This window comes from Cnephaeus nilssonii, assembly GCF_951640355.1.
Source record: "Cnephaeus nilssonii genome assembly, chromosome: 10".
In the NCBI taxonomy this organism is placed as follows: domain Eukaryota; kingdom Metazoa; phylum Chordata; class Mammalia; order Chiroptera; family Vespertilionidae; genus Cnephaeus; species Cnephaeus nilssonii.
The window spans coordinates 76,462,688-76,485,878 of record NC_137081.1 but is presented as its reverse complement, the minus strand read 5'-3'; the positions used below and the strand labels follow the sequence as shown (position 1 = coordinate 76,485,878).

Here is a 23,191-nt window from a genome sequence, read left to right as displayed (position 1 = left end):
GTTTATTGTTTTACATTTTAGTGATTTGGATCCTCTTCAGGCTCCCCATTGGTCTGTTAGAGTTCGAAAAGCTGATAATCCTCAGTGTTTGCTAGGTAAGATGTATTATCTTCCTTTCCTGAAATACCACCAGTCTGCCTGTCTTCCAGATCAGGAACACTGAACTCATTCTTTATACTTTATCTGTCCAAAAAATATTTTTATTTTTTTACATTTGTAGAGTGCTTTGTAGATCTGCTAAATTATCTCATATACCAAAAGGTAGTGGGTTCAATTCCTTGTCAGGGAACATACCTGGATTGTGGGTTCCATCCCTGGCTGGGGCATGTATGGCGGGGCAGGGGGCAACCGATATCTCTCTCTCTCTCTCTGTCAATTTTTAAAAATCTTTGCTAACAGTAGTGAATCCTTATAGTTACTCTTGAATAGCACTAATAGAGTATTTTAGTTTTAACAAATCACACCTCAGAATTATCTGATATTTTCTCATGATCTGAGTTTTAGTCTTAAGATGCATTTATGTCACTTCCTATTTTTCCTCCTGTGGAATAGTCTGTATCTTCCACTCTAGTTATTAGAGCCCTTTTTGCCTTTTGCTATGCCTCCCAACCTGTGGTATATGATGGAAAGAGCATTGATATTTACGATGCTAGCCCCTACCCACCCAGCCAGGTCTTCACACCCTATTGCTCATGTCTTATCGATTATGCATATAAGTATACTAGAGGCCCGGTGCACGAAATTCGTGCACTGGGGGTTGTCCCTCAGCCCAGCCTGCACTCTCTCCAATCTAGGACCCCTTGGGGGATGTCGACTGCCGGGATCGGGCCTAAACAGGCAGTCGGACATCCCTCTCACAATCCGGGACTGCTGGCTCCTAACCACTCACCTGCCTGGCTGCCTGATTGCCCCTTACCGCTCCCCTGCCGGCCTGATTGACACCTGCCAGCCTGATCACCCCTTAACCACTCCCCTGCCGGCCTGATTGACACCTAACCACTCCCCTGCCGGCATGATTGACACCTGCCAGCCCAATCACCCCCAACTACCCTCCCCTGCCAGCCAGCTTGGGACAATGTGGGGGTGGCTATCTTGTGACGACATGGGAGTGGCCATCTTGTGACGCAAGGGCATGAGGGTCAATTTGCATATTACCTCTTTATTATATAGGGTAAGTTCTTTGGTTTATCTCTTCATGTCCCCCCTATTCCCACATCAAGTTATGTCAGTCTATTCCATGCCTCCATGCTTCTGGTCTTATTTTGTTGGTCAATTAATTTTCATTAGATTCCACAAATAAGTGAGATCATGTGATATTTGTCTTTCTCAGATTGGCTTATTTCACTTAGCATAATATGCTGTCCCAAAGGGTAAGAGATCCCTCTTTTTTATAGCTGCATAGTATTCCATTGTGTAAATGTCCCACAGTTTTTTTTTATCCATTCATCTACTGATGGGCTGTTTCTAAATCTTAGCTATTGTAAATAATGCTGCTATGAACATAGGGGTGCATATATTCTTTCCGATTGGTGTTTCAAGTTTTTTAAGGTATAGTCCCAGAAGTGGGATCACTAGGTCAAACAGAAGTTCCATTTTTAATTTTTTGAGGAAACTCCATACTCTTTTGCACAGTGGCTGCAACAGTTTGCATTTCCACTAGCAGTGTACTAGGGTTCCCTTTTCTCCACAGCCTCGCCAGCACTTGTTTGTTGATTTTTTTGATGATAGCCATTCTGACAGGTGTGAGGTGACATCTCATTGTGGTTTTAATTTGCATTTCTCTGATGATTGATTAGTGAATTTGAGCATTTTTTTCATATGTCTCTTGGCCATTTGTATGCCCTCTTTAGAGAAATGTCTATTCAGGTCTTCTGCCCACTTTTTAATTGGATTGTTCATCTTGCTTTTGTTGAGTTGTATGAGTTCTTTATATATTTTGGATATTAACCCCTTACCAGACGTATCACTGGCAAAAATGTTCTCCCATATAGTGGGTTCCCTTTTCATTTTGAAGTTGGTTTCTTTTGCTGTGCAGAAGCTTTTTATTTTGATAGTCCCATTAGTTTATTGTCTCCTTGGTTTCCTTTTTCCCTAGGAGATGTATCAGCAAAAATTCTGCTACGTGAGATGTCTGAAATTTTACTGCCTATGTTTTCTTCTAAGACTTTATGGTTTCATGCTTTACATTTAAGTCTTTTTAAAAAATATATATTTTTATTGATTTCAGAGAGGAAGAGAGCTAGAAACATCAATGATGAGAGAGAGTCATCGATCAGCTGCCTCCTGCATGCCCCCTACTGGGGATCGAGCCTGCAACTCAGGGTCATGTGCCCTTGACTGGAATTGAACCCGGGACTCTTTAGTCTGTAGGCTGACACTCTATCCACTGAGCCAGACCAGCTAGGGCTATTTAAGTCTTTTAAATTAAAAAAAAAAGGTTTTTTTAAATGGATTCCGAACTCCAGTAGGGTGGCAGTTAGGAAACAAAGACCACTGTATACATAGGGTAATATTCTTGTTACTAGTACAGCTTAATGAGAATAGATACTCTTTGTTTTATTCAGGCATAGAACAAGGGCTTAATATTATTAGTTACAGTTTCTTTCCTTTTATTCTAGAAGGAATTCTAAGGAAAAAAAATTACTATCCTGGGATATGGAGAAAAAGGAAGAGCCAGGTTTCCTTTGAAATAGGATTAATTTTTGTCTTGAGTTGTAAATACTGAATGTGTTTTGAAAATTTTTTTCCATATCTTAGTTAATAGCTTTGTGAAAAGGCATGTACTTTAATTTATAGGACTGCTTTCTTTGTTAAGTGTCAAAAATTAATAACGTTTTTTTTTTTTTTTCTCTGTAGGTGATTTTGTCACTGAATTTTTTAAAGTTTGCCGTCGGAAGGAATCAACTGATGAGATTCTTGGACGATCCACATTTGAGGAAGAAGGGAGAGGTGACCTACTTTTTTTTAAGTTATTTTCAAATGTGAAACCCCTTTTCTTGGACATGTTTCTAGCAACTATTTATCTATTTTCTTACTTAAATTAAGTTGGAATACCAAGTGTTGCTGGATTAGATAGCTACCATTTCTCTCTAGGTTATACTATATACCCTGAGCTTAAAGCACTAAACGTATTTAATAAGCTCTTTCCACCAAGAATGTAAGATATTTTGAAAAGCAGGGTTTTAGAGGTTTATTTTTGAAGTCTCCTGGGGAGAAATAACTTGTGTTACACCTTGTCAATCATACATGCATATGAAGGTAAACATGTGTATTAAAATTTTATAATTCTGAGACCATGTAACACTAGCAAAAGGAGTGACTACAATATTTTATACAGTCTTCAGTTTACTCATCACTTTGATCTGCTAAGGTTGGTGATATAATTTCTATTCTTCTAGAAATTGCTGATATAACTCACGCCTTGTCAAAGTTGACAGAGCCAGCACCGGTTCCAATTCATAAATTATCAGTTTCAAATATGGTACATACTGCAAAGAAGAAAATAAAAAAACACAGAGGTGTAGAAGAGTCACCACTGAATAATGATGTCCTCAACACTATTCTCTTGGTAAGCACTAATGTCTTTATATGTCTATATGCATATGCATTTATTCATTATATCTTCAGTCCTTTCTGTGTGGCGGGCACTGGATTGGGAATATAAAATGAGTAAAACAAAGTCCCCACATTCAGAGAGTTTTCACTGGTGTCTGGGAAAAAGGAAAGGAAACAATACTTACAATACGTGTTCCGTTTGAGAAGTCCGGCAGAGGGGCTGTGAGAGCACAGCAGGGGTGCCTCTGTCTCTGGGTGGTGGCAGTCAGGGAGGGCTTCACACAGAACACTGGGACTCCATCTACTTTCTTTCACAGAGAAAGCTTATGTTATAGTGAATAGTAAGAGGCCTGGGTGTCTCCTAGGTACAGTGTGGTGGAACAAGCCCAGCCTGGGAGCCTGACTTTGTGATTTGAACACCCATTTGACTTCAGTTTCCTCATCTGTAAATGAGGCTGATAAAACCTTGTGAGAGTTTTGTGAGCGTTAAAGGACTTTGCCTGGCATAAATATGCCTTTGATACATATTCTTACTGTAATTGTAGTTATAATCATACTTCTGGCAATTTGTGCATTAAGACAGCCTGGGGAAAAACCTTCAAGAATAGTACAATGAAAAGAAGACTGGTCTTGTAAACTTCATGTTAATCTTATCACTGTATTTAAATCTGAACAATACTCTTGGCCAGGTTTTCAGCTTCTGTGTCTCTAAGACATGGCAGTGTTACTTAGCTCACACAGTGATATGAGAATAGGATATTGCTTGTAAATGTGCCGAGTTAGTGGGGTTGGCACACAGTAGTTCCTCTATTTCTAAAAATCTGTTGAGTATGTTCTGTAATATGTGGCACAGTATGCATAGTAAAAGGAATTACAAATCAACAGTACCACAAAGGACTTGGGAGAAACAGTGATTTAAAAAAAAAAAAAAAAAAAGGACTGAAAGTAAATTTCTGTAGAGAAGGCCCCTTCTTAAGAATGTATCCTTAGAGATGTTATTCCAGTTATATAGCTCAATTATCATATGCACTGCATTTTTCTTTTTTAACCAATCCTACACACAGACACATAAACAAAGACCATGTGGAAAAGATACACTGGTCATTACAGGTTCAGACTGCTTCTTACTTTCTAGGAGAATCTTATAAAAGAAGTTACCTGTCTTAAATATCATACTTTTACTAGTAGCCCTGTGCACGAACCCATGCGCTAGTAGCTCTGCAGGGCCTGGCTGCTCTGTGCCCGCTGCCCAGAGGCTCTCCGTGGCCCAGAGGCCCATCGGCGGCCGGGTGCAAAACACTTGCGTCGTCGCCAGAGCGATGACACAAGCGTCCCCCCCACCCGCCGACCCTCGGCCACTCCGTGCCCACTGCCCAGAGGCCCTCCGCAGCCAGGGTGGAACACTTGCCTCGTCGCCATGGTGACAAAGCAAGCATTCCACCAGGCCACTCACGCTGCCCGTTCTCAGCGGCCGCCCCCGCCCCCCCCCCCCGGGACTGGGGGACTGCGGCGGGGCTGAGAGGACGGCGCCACCATCCTGTGGCTATGGGCACCGCCATCTTTGTGATGGAGTGATGGTTAACTTGCATATTACCCTTTTATTAGATAGGATTATTTCATATATGAAAACCTGTAGATAATATAACAACTGAGTCTCATGAATATATGGGTATTTAAATTTTTTCTTTTATAGCTTTGTCTTTTTTATAATAATACTTTCTCCTAAAATATATAATATTAACACTATAATATTAACACTTTCTTAAAACTTTAATGACCTTGGATGAACCTGCAATCATAGTGAAGAAATTTTGGCTTTGCATTCTGTTTAGTTTACAGAACCAGGTGGTTACTATTTTAAAAAGCCTCTGATTCCTAAAATTGGCTAGTCACTAAAACTCTATCTTCAAAGAAAAATAGAAATAGTTTGAGATAATGAAGAACCAACTGGCCAGTACAATAAGAGCATTTTCATTGTTTTAACAGCATAATCATTAAAAAGTCAACTAGTTCCTATATGAGTAGCAAAAATCAACAAATTAGGAAATTTGTTTGACATTGTGATTATTTCCATTCTCCCTTAGTTCTTATTTCCTGATGCTGCTTCTGAGAAACCATTAGATGGAACTTCTTCAATGGACAACAATCCTTCGTCAGAGAGTGAAGAATATGTAAGTCTAGTGATTAAAATGCATCAAATTTCTAAGGATTTGCTATATTTCTAGATTAGTAGAATAAGGATCTTTTTATTTTAAAAATCACCTTAGGAAAACATGAGGGGCCATCATGGCCTCCACTTAAAAAATGATCTGCAATAGAACATTGACGTATTTTGAGTAGCAAGAACTTTTCTGATAACAGTGGAAATAAGTAACATAAAATACTGTGCATGACTGTGGGATTTCCCTCATTTTAGACTTTTTATAAATAATAAAATTTGTTTTGCAACAGATTGGTTCCTGTATTTCAAACTAGGAAGTGAGTGAAAAACTCATTAATATTATAAAATATGTAAATAAAGTAAATTTTTTATGTTTTCCTTATCCAGGTCTTTGATAAATTGAGAAATGAGAGTTTAAATGACAGATATAGAGAGATATCAATCTGTTAGAACAGTTATTGTTAAGAAATAGATTTCATAAAGTGAGGAGAAAAGGCAAGAGTTTTACATTTTCAGTTTGCACTGTTCTGAGTTTATCTTCTGTTTTTGGTTTTGACAACAAGTGTGTACTATTGTTAAGTAAAGGATTTATAAAAGTAACATAAAAATTGGAGTACATCTTGAAGATTCCACAGAAGAAATTGAAACTTTAACTTTTGCATCACCAAACTAGAGCTTCACTTTTTTGATCCTTGTAGAAATCTTGAAAACATGGAACTGCCTAAGAACAATTTAGGCAATATGTATTAAACATTGATAAAAACTAGTTTGGGTAGGATAGATTTAATTTTAGTATTAAAATCTTCACCCACACAGTTTTTGAATATGCATATAAATATGTTGTTAACAAGTTTTGCTTTGTTTCTATTTTGTTAAATTTAGAATCTCTACAATCAGTTCAAATCTGCACCATCTGACAGTTTAACATACAAATTGGCTTTGTGTCTTTGTATGATCAATTTCTACCACGGAGGATTGAAAGGAGTGGCACACCTCTGGCAGGAATTTGTTCTTGAAATGCGTTTCAGATGGGAAAACGACTTTTTGATACCAGGGTAATAATTTCAATATCCACTTGTATAGATAGGATTTTTTGTTTGTTGGCAGCATTTGACTTTTGAACCATTAATTCTCGTCTAGGAATTCTACCCTAAGAAAATGGTAAGAAACTTTGGACATGTTTATGTTCAGAGGTGTTCACTGCAGCAAATTTAAAAGCCTATCTAATAAAGAGGGGATATGCTAATTGACCCTCACGCTGTCACAAAGATGGTGGCACCCACAGCCAATAAGGAGGGAATATGCTAATTGACTGCCCCGCCCTCAAAGATGGCAGCGCCCACAGCCACAAGATGATGGCACCCAGTCCTCTCAGCCCTGCCGGGGCGCCAGGCACGCAGCAAGGCCGGGCCCACCTCCAGGCGGGTCTGGCTGCTCTGCGTGCCTGCCTCAGGAGTCCCCCAGTCCCCTCAGCCCCCCAGCCACCCAGGGCCGGCCTGAGGTGCAGGCAAGCCTTGGATGGTGACTGCCCAGCCAATGCCCGAGGCTCAGGTAACCAGGGCTGGCCGAGGCTTGCACTGCCGGCAGTGGCAGCAGCAGAGGTGTGATGGGGCATCTCCTTCCCCTGATCGCTGGGTCACCTCCCCCCGCTGAGGGCTTCTGGACTGTGAGAGGGGACAGGCTGGGCTGAGGGACCCCCCCCCCCCCCGCTCCAGTGCATGAATTTTCATGTACCAGCCCTCTAGTAGGGGAGAAAAAGGTTGAAACAACCTAAGTGCCAAATATAAAAGAATGGTTAAATAAATTATTATATATCTCTACAATGGAAAGTTATAGATCCATTACAAGTTTTTCCCCAAGAATCTCTAATAACGTTGAAAATGATCCTAATATTTGTAGTAAAGTAGAATATAGTATTGCATATACTGAGCATTTTCAATTATGCTGATGTTTATGTAATATTGTACAGCAAACTAAATGGAAAGAAATACAGCCAAATGTCAACAGTAGTTTTCCCAGGTGTGAAATTATATTTTTATTTTGTTCTTTCTACATTTGTGCATTTTCTAAATTACATGTTGTAAACATATATTTTTTATATTTGGAGAGAGAACATCTCTAGAGTTCATAAGTTCAGATATTAAACATTACCTGTGAATTTTTGTATAGTTTACATTTCACTTAATCACATAGGAGAGTTTAGTTAGCATAAATGTTGATTACTGCTCAACTACCCTTACTAAGGGAGGAGACTCATGATATGAGTTATATAAAATAGTGACTAATCCAAAAATGTTTACTCTTCTGTCATTTGCCAGTTTCTGCTTAGCTGATTACTGGGAACTTAGTGGTTTAGAATTAGAGGCACTCCAGGCAAAAGAGAAGTGGAGATTGATTGTTTTTATATTGAGAATTCACTGTAGTAATAGAGAACTAAAAAGATAGTCTAATCTGTTTTGTATGGTGTGAAATACTGTATGCCAGCTACTTCCTGGGGTGGATTTAGAGACTTTTTATTTTAAGTTTCTGTTAGCTTGAATGCTATCACTACTTTACTCTTAAGCTTTGAAATATCTGTTATACTTGCTATTGGTGATTTGTATATAGGAGGATAAAATAAATTCTGATCTTTTAATCTTATTTGCCCCATCTCAGTTATCTTCATTACATAACTCTAGTTTTAATTTCTTATCAATATGGCTAAAATTTGTGGTAGTATAAAAATTATGTATATCTGAAGCAATTTTACTAAAACTAATCTTTGTTTTCCCATTGCTTTATTTGATAGATTAGCAAGTGGCCCCCCAGATCTAAGATGCTGTTTACTACATCAGAAACTACAGGTAAAGATTTTTCAGTGACAGTGTTTAATGTGATCTTGAGTTAGTTGGAGCTTACTTCTGATGCTAAATTTAAGTATGGATTATAGGCCATTCTTTTTGTGTTGCTGTAGGTTACTTAAAATCACTGTCATTCACAAGTTGTAGGGGAAGGGTAGAGAATGAAAATTAAATATTCAAGCAGTGGGTTGATTTTTATTTTACTGTAATGAATTCAAATATATATATTTCTGTTTTCTTAAGATGTTAAATTGCTGTATTGAAAGAAAGAAGGCACGTGATGAGAAGAGGAAGACAAGTATTTCAGATAATGTGACTAATACATATCCAGGGGATGCTGGAAGACCTGGAGACCAGCTGGGGCCAGATAATCTAAAAGATATGGACAAGGAAAAGGGAGAGATGGGAAAATCGTGGGATTCTTGGAGTGATAGCGAAGAAGAATTTTTTGAATGCCTAAGTGATACTGAAGAATTTAAGGGAAATGGACAAGAGAGTGGCAAAAAAGGAGGACTTAAGGAGATGGCAAATTTAAAGCCAGAAGGACGACTCAACCAGCATGGGAAACTTACACTGCTGCATAATGGAGAGCCTCTCTACATTCCAGTAACCCAGGTAGGGCCTGGACTGGCACATTAAGTTTTAATTTTTTAAAAATCTGTTGTGTATATAACTTCATTCTAGTAGATGATTGCTTTGGATAGGGGCAATTCTTTAAACAGTCTATGTTCAGAGATCTAAGATGTGAAATCTAAATAATAAACTATTGGGGCTTTTAGGTCTATCATTTCTTAAATTGAGAAATGTTTTGAAATTTAAGTAGATAGTAGCTCATTATGTATAAGGTGATATATTATTTCTTAAACTCAGTAGTGAGTACTCAGGTGTTTAAAAAAAACCAACAATCCAAAAATATGGAGGGGAAAGAAAAGTAGGAATCCTTTAATTTGAGGCCATTTTACACCATTAGTAAGTAGAACAGCAACAACTCAACACCTAAGGAAGAATAATAGTTTTTGTTGGGTTGTTGTTGTTTTAAACTATCTTTTTATTGATTTCTGTTTTAGGGAGAGAGAGAGAAACATCGACGTGAAAGAGAAACCTCAATTGTTTGCCTCCCACATACACCTTGACCAGGGATCAAATCCTCGCCTGGGTATGTGCCCTGACCAGAATTGAACCAGTCACCTTTCGGTGCAGAGGACAACACTCAACCAACTGAGCCACATTGGCCAGGCTGTTGCGTTATTGAATTTACATGAGTAATATCTGAATATGTTTTGTGAAAAACTCAATTTAGAAAATGTGAAAGCCACCACCCATAATTCAACTCTTATTCCTAGAAGTAACCACTATTACTAGTTTGGGTTATAAATTTCTCCTCTTAGTCTGGGCGCATGAGATCTCATGTTTTTACATTTCCCTAATGAATAATGATACTGAACACATTTTTTTTTTTGAGGTATTATATGTGTACATATCTTACCATTATCCCCCCACCCCACACCCACACATGCCCTCACCCCCCAGAGTTTTCCGTCCATTGTTTATGCTTATATGCATGCATACAAGTCCTTCGTTTGATTTCTTATCTACCCCCCCTCTCCCTAACTTTCCCCCTGTAATTTGAAAGTCTGTTTGTTGCTTTAATGTCTCTGTAACTATCTTTTTGTTCATCAGTTTATAATGTTCTTTATTATCCATAAATGAGTGAGATCATGTGGTATTTTTCTTTCATTGACTGGCTTATTTCACTTAGTATAATATTCTCCAATTCCATCCAGGTTGCTGCAAATGATGAGAATTCCTTCTTTTTTATGGCAGCATAGTATTCCATTGTGTAGATGTACCACAGTTTTCTGATCCAGTCATCTGCTGACGGGCACCTAGGCTGTTTCCAAATCTTAGCTATTGTAAATTGTGCTGCTATGAACATGGGGGTGCATATATCCTTTCTGATTGGTGTTTCTAGTTTCTTCGGATATATTCCCAGGAGTGGGATTACTGGGTCAAATGGGAGTTCCATTTTCAGTTTTTTGAGGAAACTCCATACTGTTCTCCACAGTGGCTGCACCAGTCTGCATTCCCACCAGCAGTGCACGAGGGTTCCTTTTTCTCCGCATCCTCGCCAACACTTGTCGTTTGTTGATTTGTTGATGATAGCCATTCTGACAGGTGTGAGATGGTACCTCATTGTTGTTTTGATTTGCATCTCTCGGATAATAAGTGACTTTGAGCATGTTTTCATGTGTCTCTTGGCCTTCCTTCTGTCTTCTTTTGAAAATATTATGTTTAGGTCCGTTGCCCATTTTTTTATTGGATCATTTATCTTCCTTTTATTAAGTTGCATAAGCTGCCTGTAGATGTTGGAGATTAAACCTTTATCAGTGCTAGCATTTGCAAATATGTTCTCCCATGCAGTGGGCTTTCTTGTTGTTTTGTTGATGGTTTCTTTTGCTGTAAAAAAGCTTTTTATTTTGATGTAGTCCCATTTGTTAATTTTCTCTTTAGCTTCCATTGCCCTAGGGGCAGTGTCAGTGAAAAAGTTCTTTTGGCATATGTCTGAGATTTTGTTGCCTGTGGATTCCTCTAGTATTTTTATGGTTTCCCGTCTTATGTTTAAGTCCTGTATCCATTTTGAGTTTATTTTTGTGTATGGTGTAAGTTGGTGATCTAGTTTCATTTTTTTGCATGTGTGTGTCCAATTTTCCCAACACCATTTATTGAAGAGACTGTCTTGATTCCATTGTATGTTCATGCCTCCTTTGTCAAATATTAATTGAGCATAGTGGTTTGGGTCGATATCTGGATTCTCTATTCTGTTCCATTGATCTATATGTCTGTTCTTGTGCCAGTACCAGGCAGTTTTGAGAACAGTGGATTTGTAATACAGCTTGAAATCTGGTATGGAGATCCCTCCTACTTTATTCCTCTTTCTAAGGATTGCTGCGGCTATTCGGGGTCTTTTTTTATTCCAGATGAATTTTTGGAGAGTTCTTTCTAGGTCTGTGAAATATGCTGTTGGTATTTTGATGGGGAATGCATTGAATCTGTAGATTGCTTTGGGTAGTATGGACATTTTAATGATGTTGATTCTACCAATCCATGAACATGGTATGTTCTTCCATCTGTTTACGTCTTCCTCTATCTCTTTTTTCAGTGTCCTGTAGTTTTCCGCGTATAGGTCTTTTACCTCCTTAGTTAAGTTTATTCCTAGGTATCTTAATTTTTTTGGTGCGATGGTAAATGGGATTTCTTTTTTAGTCTCTCTTTCTTTAAGTTCACTATTGGTGTATAGAAAGGCCATAGATTTCTTGGCGTTAATTTTGTATCCCGCTACATTGCCGAATTCATTTATTAAGTCTATTAGTTTTTTGATGGAATCTTTTGGGTTTTTTACGTACAATATCATGTCATCTGCAAATAAGGACAGCTTCACTTCTTCTTTTCCAATTTGGATGCCTCTTATTTCTTCTTCTTGCCTAATTGCGGTAGCTAATACTTCCAGTACTATGTCAAACAGGAGTGGTGAGAGTGGGCATCCCTGTCTTGTTCCTGTTCTTAGGGGAAATGGTTTTAGTTTTTGCCCATTGAGTATGATGTTTGCTGTGGGTTTATCATATATAGCTTTTATTATGTTGAGGTATGATCCTTCTATTCCCACCTTGTTGAGAGTTTTTATCAAGAAAGGGTGTTGGATTTTGTCAAATGCTTTTTCTGCATCAATTGATATGACTATGTGGTTTTTATCTCTCAATTTGTTGATGTGATGTATCACATTTATTGATTTGCGGATATTGTACCATCCTTGCATTCCTGGGATAAATCCTACTTGGTCATGATGTATGATCTTTCTGATGTATTGCTGGAGCCGATTTGCTAGGATTTTGTTGAGAATTTTGGCATCTATGTTCATGAGGGATATTGGTCTGTAATTCTCTTTCATTGTGTTGTCTTTATCTGGTTTTGGTATTAGGGTGATGCTAGCTTCATAGAAGGAGCCTGGAAGTGTTCCTTCCTCTTGAATTTTTTGGAATAGTCTGAGGAGGATAGGTTTTAGTTCTTCCTTGAAAGTTTGGTAAAACTCTCCTGTGAAGCCGTCTGGCCCCGGGCTTTTGTTTGCCGGAAGCTTTTTGATGACTGCTTCAATTTCTTCCATAGTTACTGGGCTGTTGAGCTGTTTAGATTCTTCCTGATTGAGTTTTGGAAGGTTGTATTTGTCTAGGAATATGTCCATTTCCTCCAGGTGGTCCAGTTTGTTGGAATAGAGTTGTTCGTAGTATTTTGTAACAATCCTTTGTATTTCGTCAGGGTCTGTTGTTATTTCACCTCTTTCATTTCTGATTTTGTTTATTTGGGTCCTCTCTCTTTGCTTCTTGGTGAGCCTGGCTAGAGGTCCATCAATCTTGTTTATCTTTTCAAAGAACCAGCTCTTGGTTTTGTTGATCTTTTGTATTGTTTCTTTGGTCTCTATGTCGTTTATCTCCGCTCTGATCTTTATTATTTCTTTCCTTCTGCTTACACTGGGCTTTTCTTGTTGCGCTCTCTCTAACTCTTTGAGTTGTTTGGTTAGGTAATTTATTACCATTGTTTCTTGTTTTTTGCAGTAGGCTTGTAGAGCTATGAACTTCCCTCTCAGGACTGCTTTCGCTGTGTCCCATAGATTTTGGATTGTTGTGTTTTCATTGTCATTTGTTGCCATGATGTTTTTTATTTCTTCCTTGATGTCTTTGGTAACCCAGTCATGGTTTAATAGCATGCTGTTTAGTCTCCATGTGTTTGATTTCTTTGGGTTGTTTTTATTGTAGTTGATTTCCAGTTTTATGCCACTGTGATCTGAGAAGAAGCTTGATATGATTTCTATCTTCTTGAATTTGGAGAGACTTTGCCTATGTCCTAACATATGGTCTATCTTTGAAAATGTCCCATGTGCACTTGAGAAGAATGTATATTCTGTGGCTTTGGGGTGAAATGTTCTGAAGATGTCGATTAAGTCCATCTGGTCTAGTGAGTCATTTAGGATTGATGTTTCTTTGCTGATTTTTTGTTTAGAGGATTTGTCCAATGGTGATAGTGGGGTATTGAAGTCTCCTACTATAATTGTATTGCTGTCAATCTCTCCTTTGATATCTTCCAGGAGTTTTTTAATGTATCTTGGTGCTCCTGTGTTGGGTGCATATATGTTTACCAGAGTTATTTCTTCTTGTTGGATTTCTCCTTTTAGTATTATGAAGTGGCCTTCATTATCTCTTGTTATGTCCTTCACTTTGAGATCTAATTTGTCAGATATAAGTATTGCTACCCCAGCTTTTTTTTCATTTCCATTCGCCTGGAAAACCTTTTTCCATCCCTTTACTCTCAGTCTGTATGCGTCCTTTTTTTTGAGGTGGGTTTCCTGTAGACAGCAGATATATGGGTTTTGTTTTCTTATCCAATCTGTTACCCTGTGTCTTTTGATTGGGGCATTCAATCCATTTACATTTAAAGTTATTATTGATAGGCACTTATTTGTCACCATTTTTATTCTATACCCCTGTGTTCCTTCTTTGCTTCCTATTTCTTTCTTTCTTTCTTTTTTTTTTTTTTTTTTACAGCAGACCCTTTAGCATTTCTTTCATTGCTGGTTTGGTGGTGATAAACTCCCTTAGCCCTTTTTTGTCTGTGAAGCTCCTGATTTCACCTTCAGTTTTGATTGATAGCCTTGCTGGGTACAGTATTCTGGATTGAGACCCTTCCTTTGCATGACTTTGTATATTTCATTCCATTCCCTTCTGGCTTGATGAGTTTCTGTTGAGAAATCAGTTGTTAGTCTGATGGGGGTTCCTTTGTATGTAACTGTCTGTCTCTCTCTGGCCGCTTTTAAGATTCTTACTTTGTCGTTGGTGTTTGCCAACTTAATTATAATGTGCCTTGGCATCGGTCTTTTGGGGTTCATTTTGCTTGGAACTCTGTGAGCTTCTTGGATTTGTGTGGGTTTTTTCTTCCCTATATCAGGGAAGTTTTCTGTTATTATTTCTTCTAACAGGTTTTCTATTCCTTGCTCCGTTTCCTTTCCTTCTGGTACCCCTATTATCCTGATGTTGTTTTGTTTTGTGTTGTCCCGAAGTTCCCTTAGGCTCTCCTCATGCTTTCTAATTTTTGTTTCTAGAAACTGTTGTAATTGGGTATTTTTTTCCATCTTGTCTTCTAGCTCACTTATGCGGTCCTCTGCTTCTTCTAGTCTACTCTTGATGCTTTCTATTGAGTTCTTTACAGCAGCGATGTCATTTTTCATTTCTTCTTGGTTCTTCTTCATTTCCTCTTGGTTCTTACTCATATTGTCGAATTTGTCTTCCATCCTTTTCAGCCACCTTACGACCATTTCTCTGAATTCTTTCTCTGATAGGTTGTTTGCCTCTAGTTCGTTTACTTCCTTTTCTGGTGATGCCTGCTTCTCTTTCCTGGAGGGGCTAATTCTTTGTTTCCCCATGGTCTCTCTTCTCCGGATGTCTGGTTATATAGTTCTCTCTCTCTGGCGTTGATTTAAAGGTACAAAATACAACACAACCAGGCACAACACACAAGGCACTAAACAGAATTGTATTCACGATATTAATAACCTCCAATAAAGGTAACCACCAGAGAAAGACAAATTAGGGAATAGGAGTGGAAGAGGGAGAGTAAAAAGAAAGAACAAAAAAAAAAAAAGAGTGTGAATCTGAACTTGGGAGAAGAGCAGAAAGAAAAAAGAAAAGAAAAATAAGTACGAGAGGCAAGAACAATACTAAGAGAGAAAAGGGGAACAAACTATATATATGGGGAGTAGACTCCACTAGAACAACCACTAATCCCAGCAAATTCCAGCAACACGAGCCTGGAGCTTAATACAAACTGCAACACCAACTAATATCAAGTGAGGCAAGGGAAAACAAAAGTAATAAAAAAAAACAAAAACAAAGCAAACAATAGAACCAACCAAACAAACAAAAAGTATAATCAAAACAATCTCATAAAAAAAGCATAAAAATTCAATCTAATCAACATTCAAGCAAACAACAACCAAAGGCCAGAGAGAAAAATAATTTTTTTAAGGGGAAAGGTTAGGAGGAGAGTGATGGCAAAATGTTAGCGTTGAGATAGGGTAAGGGAAAGATGCAAATAGAATGTAGGACACTAATCCCAAAATAAAAGAAAGAGAAAATCTAATGATATTTAAAAAAAAAAAAAAAAGTAAAATAATAGCAATAATAATGCTGATTGAAAATAAAAATGTAATAATTAAAAAGGTGAAAATCGAGGAAAAAGAAAAAAATTTTGTTTCTTAAGTAAAAGATGCAAAAAATGAAAATAAAAACATTAAAATAAAAAAATTGAAAAAAAAAATTGAAAAAAGAATTAAAAATTAAAAAATAGGAAGACTAAAATGTGCAGTAGCGGCTGTCATTCACTTCCTCTTTTATTCTGTTTGGTATGCCTGTTTCCCAGTCTGGGCGGTATTTCAGTTCAGCTTCGTTCCTCTGCTCCTCCATGTTGTAAGCCAATCCTGCTTTTTAAGCCGGCCGTGTCTTAATTTCTCGTATTTATTTTTGATTACACCAGAGACAATTAACGTTTCAGCCCCTGGGTGGCAGTGTTTCTGAATTGACTTCCGGGCCTCTCTAGCTTTTTTTTTTTTTTTTCCCCCTCTATGGCACTCACTTCCGGTTTGTGGAGGTGTGTGCCTCACAGCTGCCTCTCCGATGGTCACACCTAGCTCTGTTCCCAGGTTCCGAAAAAACAACTTCCCCTGCAGTCTTTCAGGGTTTTTCCACCTGGGTTTTCCTATGCGTTGGGCTTAGTAAGCAGAGTCGGAAAGAGCCCAAGTGTGCGGACAGTGGGTCTGTGCGCCAGACTAAGGAGCCCGCACTCCTTTGAAAATTCTTAGTCTGATCCTCCTAGTCAGATTAAAATGAGTTGATTTTAAGAGGTCACTTCAGTTAGCAGCTCTGAGGACCCCCTTCCACATTCAGGGATCACGGCAGCTCCAACTGCCGCCGATTTTTCTAGGCACAGACCTCCCGGTTCCCGCTGGTCCCACGGCTCGCGCGCTTCCCTCCCACCGCGGGGATTAGAAACCACACCTTATTTCAGGCGAAATCTGACCTTTCCGTGGTTCAGTGAAGGGTTCCTTTGAATCCGAATGTTTGCGCCGATAGGGGACCGGTGTTCTGGTGCTCGCAGCTGTTCAGTGTTTGCAGTTCCTGAACACATTTTCATATATTTATTGCCCATTTGGGTATCTTCTTGGTGAAGTGCCTATTTAAGGTCTTGCCTTTTTTTTAAATCCTCACCTGAGGATATGTTTTTATTAATTTTAGAGAGAAAGGAAGGAAGGGAGAGAGAAACATCAATGTGAGAGAGAAACATCCATCAGTTGCCTCCTTTATGCGCCCAACTGGGGATCAAATCCTCCAACCTTTGGTGTACAGGATGATGCTCTAACCAACTGAGCTACCCGGCCAGGGCAGCTTTTGCCCCTTTTTAAAAAATAAGTTGCCTTTTTTCTTATTGCTTGGTAGGAATTCTTCATATATCCTGGATATGAGTCCTTAGTCATATATACATATTACAAGTAATTTCTCTTAATCTCTGGCTTGCTTATTCACTTTCTTACTGATGCCTTTAGTTAAATGGGTATTCTTAATTTTAATAAAGTCTGATCTAACAATGTGTTCCTTATGTGGATAGTGCTTTTGTCTCCCATTTAAGAAATCTTTACTTCAATGTCCTGGAGATAGTCTCATGTATTTTTCTGAAAGTTGTATTATTTTACCTATCTTGCTTATATTTGTGATCCACCTCAAACTAACTGGTATAAGGAAGAGGTTAAGATTCTTTTTTTTCTGTTCCTACATTATTAATTCAAAAGACCTACCTTTTTCCACAAAGTGGCAGTGATATCTTTGTTGTAAATCATGTGACTGTATGTGTGTTGGTCTGTTTCTGAATTGATTACTATGTTCCTTTAGTCTCTTTGTCTATCCTTATGCCAGTAGTGCACTATTTTTATCACTGTGGCTTTATAAGTGTTTCTATTTTGTAGTATAAATCTTCTTTGTTCTTCAAAATTATCTTAGCTGTCCTTTGCATTTTTTCTATTTCTTTTGTTGTTGTTTGTTTTGTAAATTTGAGAGTCAGCTTGTCAGTTTCCACATGCAAAATAATCCTGCTGGAATTTTTAATCATATTGCATTGAATTTATAAATCAATTTAGAGAGAACTAAAATCTTAACAATATTGACTGATGAACAAGAACAGAACCAGAAACAAGGAGGTATCGATTGGACTATTGGGCCTCAGAGGGAGGATAGGGGAGGGTGGGGGGAGGGGGGAGAGATCAACCAAAGGTCTCGTGTGCATGCATATGAGCCTAACCAATGGTTAAGTTCAACAGGGGGTTGGGGCTTCCATGGGGAGGGGTGTGGGATGGGAATGGGGGGATGAGGACAAATATGTGACACCTTAATCAATAAAGAAATTAAAAAAATAAAATAAATAAAATAAAATCTTAACAATATTGAGTTCCATGAACATGAAATACCTTTCATTTTATTTATTTATTTATTGTTGACAGTATTACAGAAGTCCCCATATCTCCACCCCTTTGTCCTCCCTAATATCACTCCACACTATTGTCTGTGTCCATGAACTATGCATATGTGTATGTATGTTCTTTGGTTAATCTATTCCCGTCACCCCCACCTCTTCACCTTTCACCCCTCTGAGATCTGTCAGTCTGTTCCATGCTTCCATGCCTCTGGACCTACTTTGTTCACCAGTTTATTTTGTTCATTAGATTCCACATATAAATGAGATCATGTGATATTTGCTTTCTCTGCCTGGCTTATTTTGCTTAGCATAATCTCCAGGTCCATCCATACTGTCTCAAAGGGTAAGAGATCCTTCTTTTTTACAGCCGCATCTTATTCCATTGTGTAAATTACCACAGCTTTTTTATCCACTCATCTACTGATGGGCACTTGGGCTGTTTCTAGATCTTAGCTATTGTAAATGACGCTGCAATGAACATAGGAGTGCATATATTCTTTCTGATTAGCCTTTCGAGTTTCTTATGATATACTAGAGGCCCAGTCCATGAAATTTGTGCACGGGGAAGGGGGGCCGTGTCCCTCAGTGCAGCCTGCACCCTCTCCAATCTGGGATCCCTCTCACAATCCAGGACTGCTGGCTCCCAACTGTTCGCCTGCCTGCCTGCCTGATTACCCCTAACTGCTTCTGCCTGCCAACCTGATCACCCCCTAACCACTCCCCTGCCAACCTGACTGACGCCTAACTGCTCCCCTACTGGCCCGATTGCCCCTAACTGCCCTCCCCTGCTGGCCTGGTCACCCCTAACTGCCCTCCCGTGCCAGCCTGGTCGCCTCTAACTGTCCTCCCTTTCAGGCCTGGTCGCCCCCAACTGCCCTCCCTTGCTGGCCTGGTCCCTCCCAACTGCCCTCCCCTGCAGGCCTGGTTCCCCCCAACTGCCCTCCCCTGCAGGCCTGGTACCCCCCAACTGCCCTCTCCTGCAGGCCTGGCCCCCCCAACTGCCCTCCCCTGCAGGCCTGACCCCCCCCAACTGCCCTCCCCTGCAGGCCTGGGTCCCCCCCAACTGTCCTCCCCTGCAGGCCTGGTCCCCCCCTAACTGCCCTCTCCTACTGGCCTGATTGCCCACAACTGCCCTCCCCTACCAGCCATCTTGTGGCGGCCATCTTGTGTCCATATAGGGGCGGCCATCTTTGACCACATGGGGGCAGCCATCTTGTGTGTTGGAGTGATGGTCAATTTGCATATTACTCTTTCATTAAATAGGATTCCCAGAGATGGGATTGCTGGATCAAAAGACAGTTTCATTTTTAATTTTTTTGAGGAAACTCCATACTGTTTTCCACAGTGGCTGCACCAGTTTGCATTCCCACCAGCAGTGGAAGAGGATTCCCTTTCTCCACATCCTCACCAGCACTTGCTGTTTGTTGACTTATTAATGGTAGCCATCCTGGCAGGTGTGAAGTGATACCTCATTGTAGTTTTAATTTACCTCTCTCTGATGATTAGTGATATTGAACATTTTTCATATATCTATTGGCCATCTATCTGTATGTCCTCCTTGGAGAAGTATCTATTCAGGTGTTTTGCCCATTTTTTAATTGGATTTTTCGTCTTCCTTTTGTTGAGTTGGATGAGTTCTTTGTATATTTTGGAAATTAATCCCTTATCAGATGTATCATTGGCAAATATGTTCTCCCATACAGTGGGTTCCCTTCTCATTTTGTTGAGGTTTCTTTTGCTGCACATAAGCATTTTAGTTTGATGTAGTCACATTTGTCCATTTTTTCCTTTGTTTCTTTTTCCCCCGAGGTGATGTATTGGTGAAAATACTACTACGTGAGATGCCTGAGATTTTACTGTCTGTGTGTGTTTGTTATTTTTTTTTAAGGATATTTATGGTTTCCCACCTTAAATTTAAATCTTTTATCCATTTTGAGTTTATTATTGTGTATGGTGTAAGTTAGTGGTCCAATTTCATTTTTTTGCATGTATCTGCCCAATTTTCCTAAAACCACTATTGAAGAGACTGTCTCTACTCCATTGTATGCTCTTGCCTCCTTTGTCAAATATTAATTGACCATAATGGCATTGGTCGATTTCTGGGGTCTCTTTTCTGTTACATTGGTCTATAGCCTGATCTTGTGCCAGTACCAGGATGTTTTTATCACAATGGCTTAGTAGTAGAGTTTGATATCCAATATTGGGATACCTCCAACTTTGTTCTTCTTTCTCAAGATTGCTGTGGCTATTCGGGTCTTTTTGGGTTCCATATAAATGTTTGGAATACTTGTTTTAGATATGTGAAATATGCTGTTGGTATTTTAATAGGGATTACATTGAATCTTTAGATTGTTTTAAGTAGTATAGACATTTTAATTATGTAAATTCTTCCAATCCATGAACACAGTATATTCTTCCACTTGTTTGTATCTTCCTCTATCTCTTTTTTCAATGTCCTGTAGTTTTCTGAGTAAGGGTTTTTTTTACCTCCTTGGTTAGGTTTATTCCTAGGTATCTTAGTTTGAATTGTGAATTGTTACTGCACTTCTTTCATTTCTGACTTTATTTATTTGGGCTCTCTCTCTTTGTTTCTTGATGCATCTGGCTAAAGATTCATCAGTCTTGTTTATTTTGTTCAACTGGCATATCTCACTGTTTGAGCATTGACCTTTGAACCAGGAGGTCACAGTTCGATTCCCAGTCAGGGCATATGCCTGAGTTGTTGGGCTGGATCCCTAGTGTGGGGCGTGCAGGAGGTAGCCAGTCAGTGATTCTCTCTCATCATTGATGTTTCCGTCTCTCTCTTCCTCTCCCTTCCTCTCTGAAATTAATAAAAATATTTTTTTAAAAAAATCTTATTTATTTTTTCAAAGAACCAGTTCTTGGTTTCATTGATCTTTTGTACTGTTTTTATAGTCTCTATGTCATTTATTTCTGCTCTCATCTTTATTATTTACTTCCTTCTTACTCTGGGCTTGTTGTTCTCACTTTCATTTTCTTTTCTTTTTTTCCTTTTTTCTTTACTTATCAGTGTTTTATAGTTTTCAACATAGAGGTTTTGCATATCTTTCATTAGATATTTTTAAATCTTTGTAATTTCTTAAATGTTATAAATGGTATTCTTAAATTTAATTTTTAAGTTTTTCCCTGATATATAGAAAGAATTGTTTTTTGTGTGTATTGAACTTGAATCCAGCAATCTTACTACATTCACTTATTATTCTCATAGTTTTTTAATTATTTGGATTTATCTATGAACACAATCATGTTATCTGTTTATACAGACAGTTTGAGTTTTGATTTTCAAAACTTTATACTTCTAAAAATTTTTCTTGCCTTATTGCACTGGCTTGGACCTCCAGTACAATGTTGAGTAGTGGATAGCCTTCTCAGAAGAAAAGCATATGATAATTATTGAGGGTATCTGATATAGATATCATTTTATTTTATTGTTTAAAGTATTACACATAGTAGTACATATATCTCCTTTTTGTTTTCCCCATTGACCTTGCCCCAGCCTCCCCCACTCCCTGTCGCATGCCCTCATCCCACCCCCACCCCCCAGTGTCTTGTGTCCATTGGTTGTGCTTATATGCATGCATACAAGTCCTTGGGTTGATCTCTTTCCCCCCCTCCCCAACACTCCTCAGCCTTCCCACTGTAATTGGACAGTCTGTTCAATGCTTTTCTGCCTCTGTATCTATCTTTTTGTTCATCAGGTTATAATGTTCTTTATTTTCCATAAATGAGTGAGATCACGTGGTATTTTTCTTTCATTGCCTGACTTATTTCACTTAGCATAATGCTCTCCAGTTCCATCCAGGTTTCTGCAAATGGTAAGAATTCCTTTTTATAGCATCGTAGTATTCCATTGTGTAGATGTACCACAGTTTTTTAATCCACTCATCTGCTGATGGGCACTTAGGCTGTTTCCAAATCTTTGCTATTGTAAATTGTGCTGCTATGAACATAGGGGTGCATATATCCTTTCTGACTGGTGTTTCTAGTTTCTTCGGATATATTCCCAGGAGTGGGATTACTGGGTCAAATGGGAGTTCCATTTTTAGTTTTTTCAGGAAACTCCATACTGTTCTCCACAGTGGCTGCACCAGTCTGCATTCCCACCAGCAGTGCACGAGAGTTCCTTTTTCTCCGCATCCTCGCCAGCACTTGTCATTTGTTGATTTGTTTATGATTGCCATTCTGACAGGTGTGAGATGGTACCGCATTGTCGTTTTGATTTGCATCTCTTGGATGATTAGTGACTTTGAGCATGTTTTCATATGTCTCTTGGCCTTCCTTCTGTCTTCTTTCGAAAAGTTTCTATTTAGGTCTGTTGCCCATTTTTTTATTGGGTCATTTATCTTCCTTTTTATTGAGTTGTATGAGTTCCCTGTAAATGTTGGAGATTAAACCTTTATCAGTGATAACATTTGCAAATATGTTCTCCCATACAGTGGGCTTTCTTGTTGTTTTGTTGATGGTTTCTTTTGCTGTGCAAAAGCTTTTTAGTTTGATATAGTCCCATTTGTTTATTTTCTCTTTAGTTTCCATTGCCCTAGGAGTGGTATCAGTGAAGAAATTGCTTCGGCATATGTCTGAGATTTCGCTGCCTGTGGATTTCTCTAGTATTTTTATGGTTTCCTATCTTATGTTTAAGTCCTTTATCCATTTTGAGTTTATTTTTGTGTATGGTGTAAGTTGGTGGTCTAGTTTCATTTCTTTTTTGCATATATCTGTCCAATTTTCCCAACACCATTTATTGCAGAGACTGTCTTGACTCCATTGTATGTTCATGCCTCCTTTATTAAATATTAATTGAGCATAGTGGTTTGGGTCGATATCTGGGTTCTCTATTCTATTCCATTGGTCTATATGTCTGTTCTTGTGCCAGTACCATGCTGTTTTGAGAACAGTGGCTTTGTAATACAGTTTGATATCTGGTATTGAGATCCCTCCTACTTTGTTCTTCTTTCTCAGGATTGCTGTGGCTATTCGGGGTCTTATTTAATTCCAGATGAATTTTTGAAGAGTTCTTACTAGGTCTGTGAAATATGCTGTTGGTATT

At 38.7% G+C, this 23,191-nt stretch overlaps 1 protein-coding gene across 2 annotated transcripts in view; it reads left to right on the top strand.

The window, feature by feature from the left end:
- Nucleotides 1-23,191, top strand: part of RAB3GAP1 (RAB3 GTPase activating protein catalytic subunit 1) — a 123,685-nt gene that overhangs the window by 73,567 nt on the left and 26,927 nt on the right. For both annotated transcript variants that reach the window (XM_079781910.1, XM_079781911.1), the window contains 7 exons: nt 22-95; nt 2,857-2,949; nt 3,399-3,568; nt 5,640-5,726; nt 6,599-6,771; nt 8,505-8,559; nt 8,800-9,171. In XM_079781910.1, the coding sequence (XP_079638036.1) occupies nt 22-95; nt 2,857-2,949; nt 3,399-3,568; nt 5,640-5,726; nt 6,599-6,771; nt 8,505-8,559; nt 8,800-9,171 (1,024 nt within the window). The remainder of the gene's footprint in view (nt 1-21; nt 96-2,856; nt 2,950-3,398; nt 3,569-5,639; nt 5,727-6,598; nt 6,772-8,504; nt 8,560-8,799; nt 9,172-23,191) is intronic.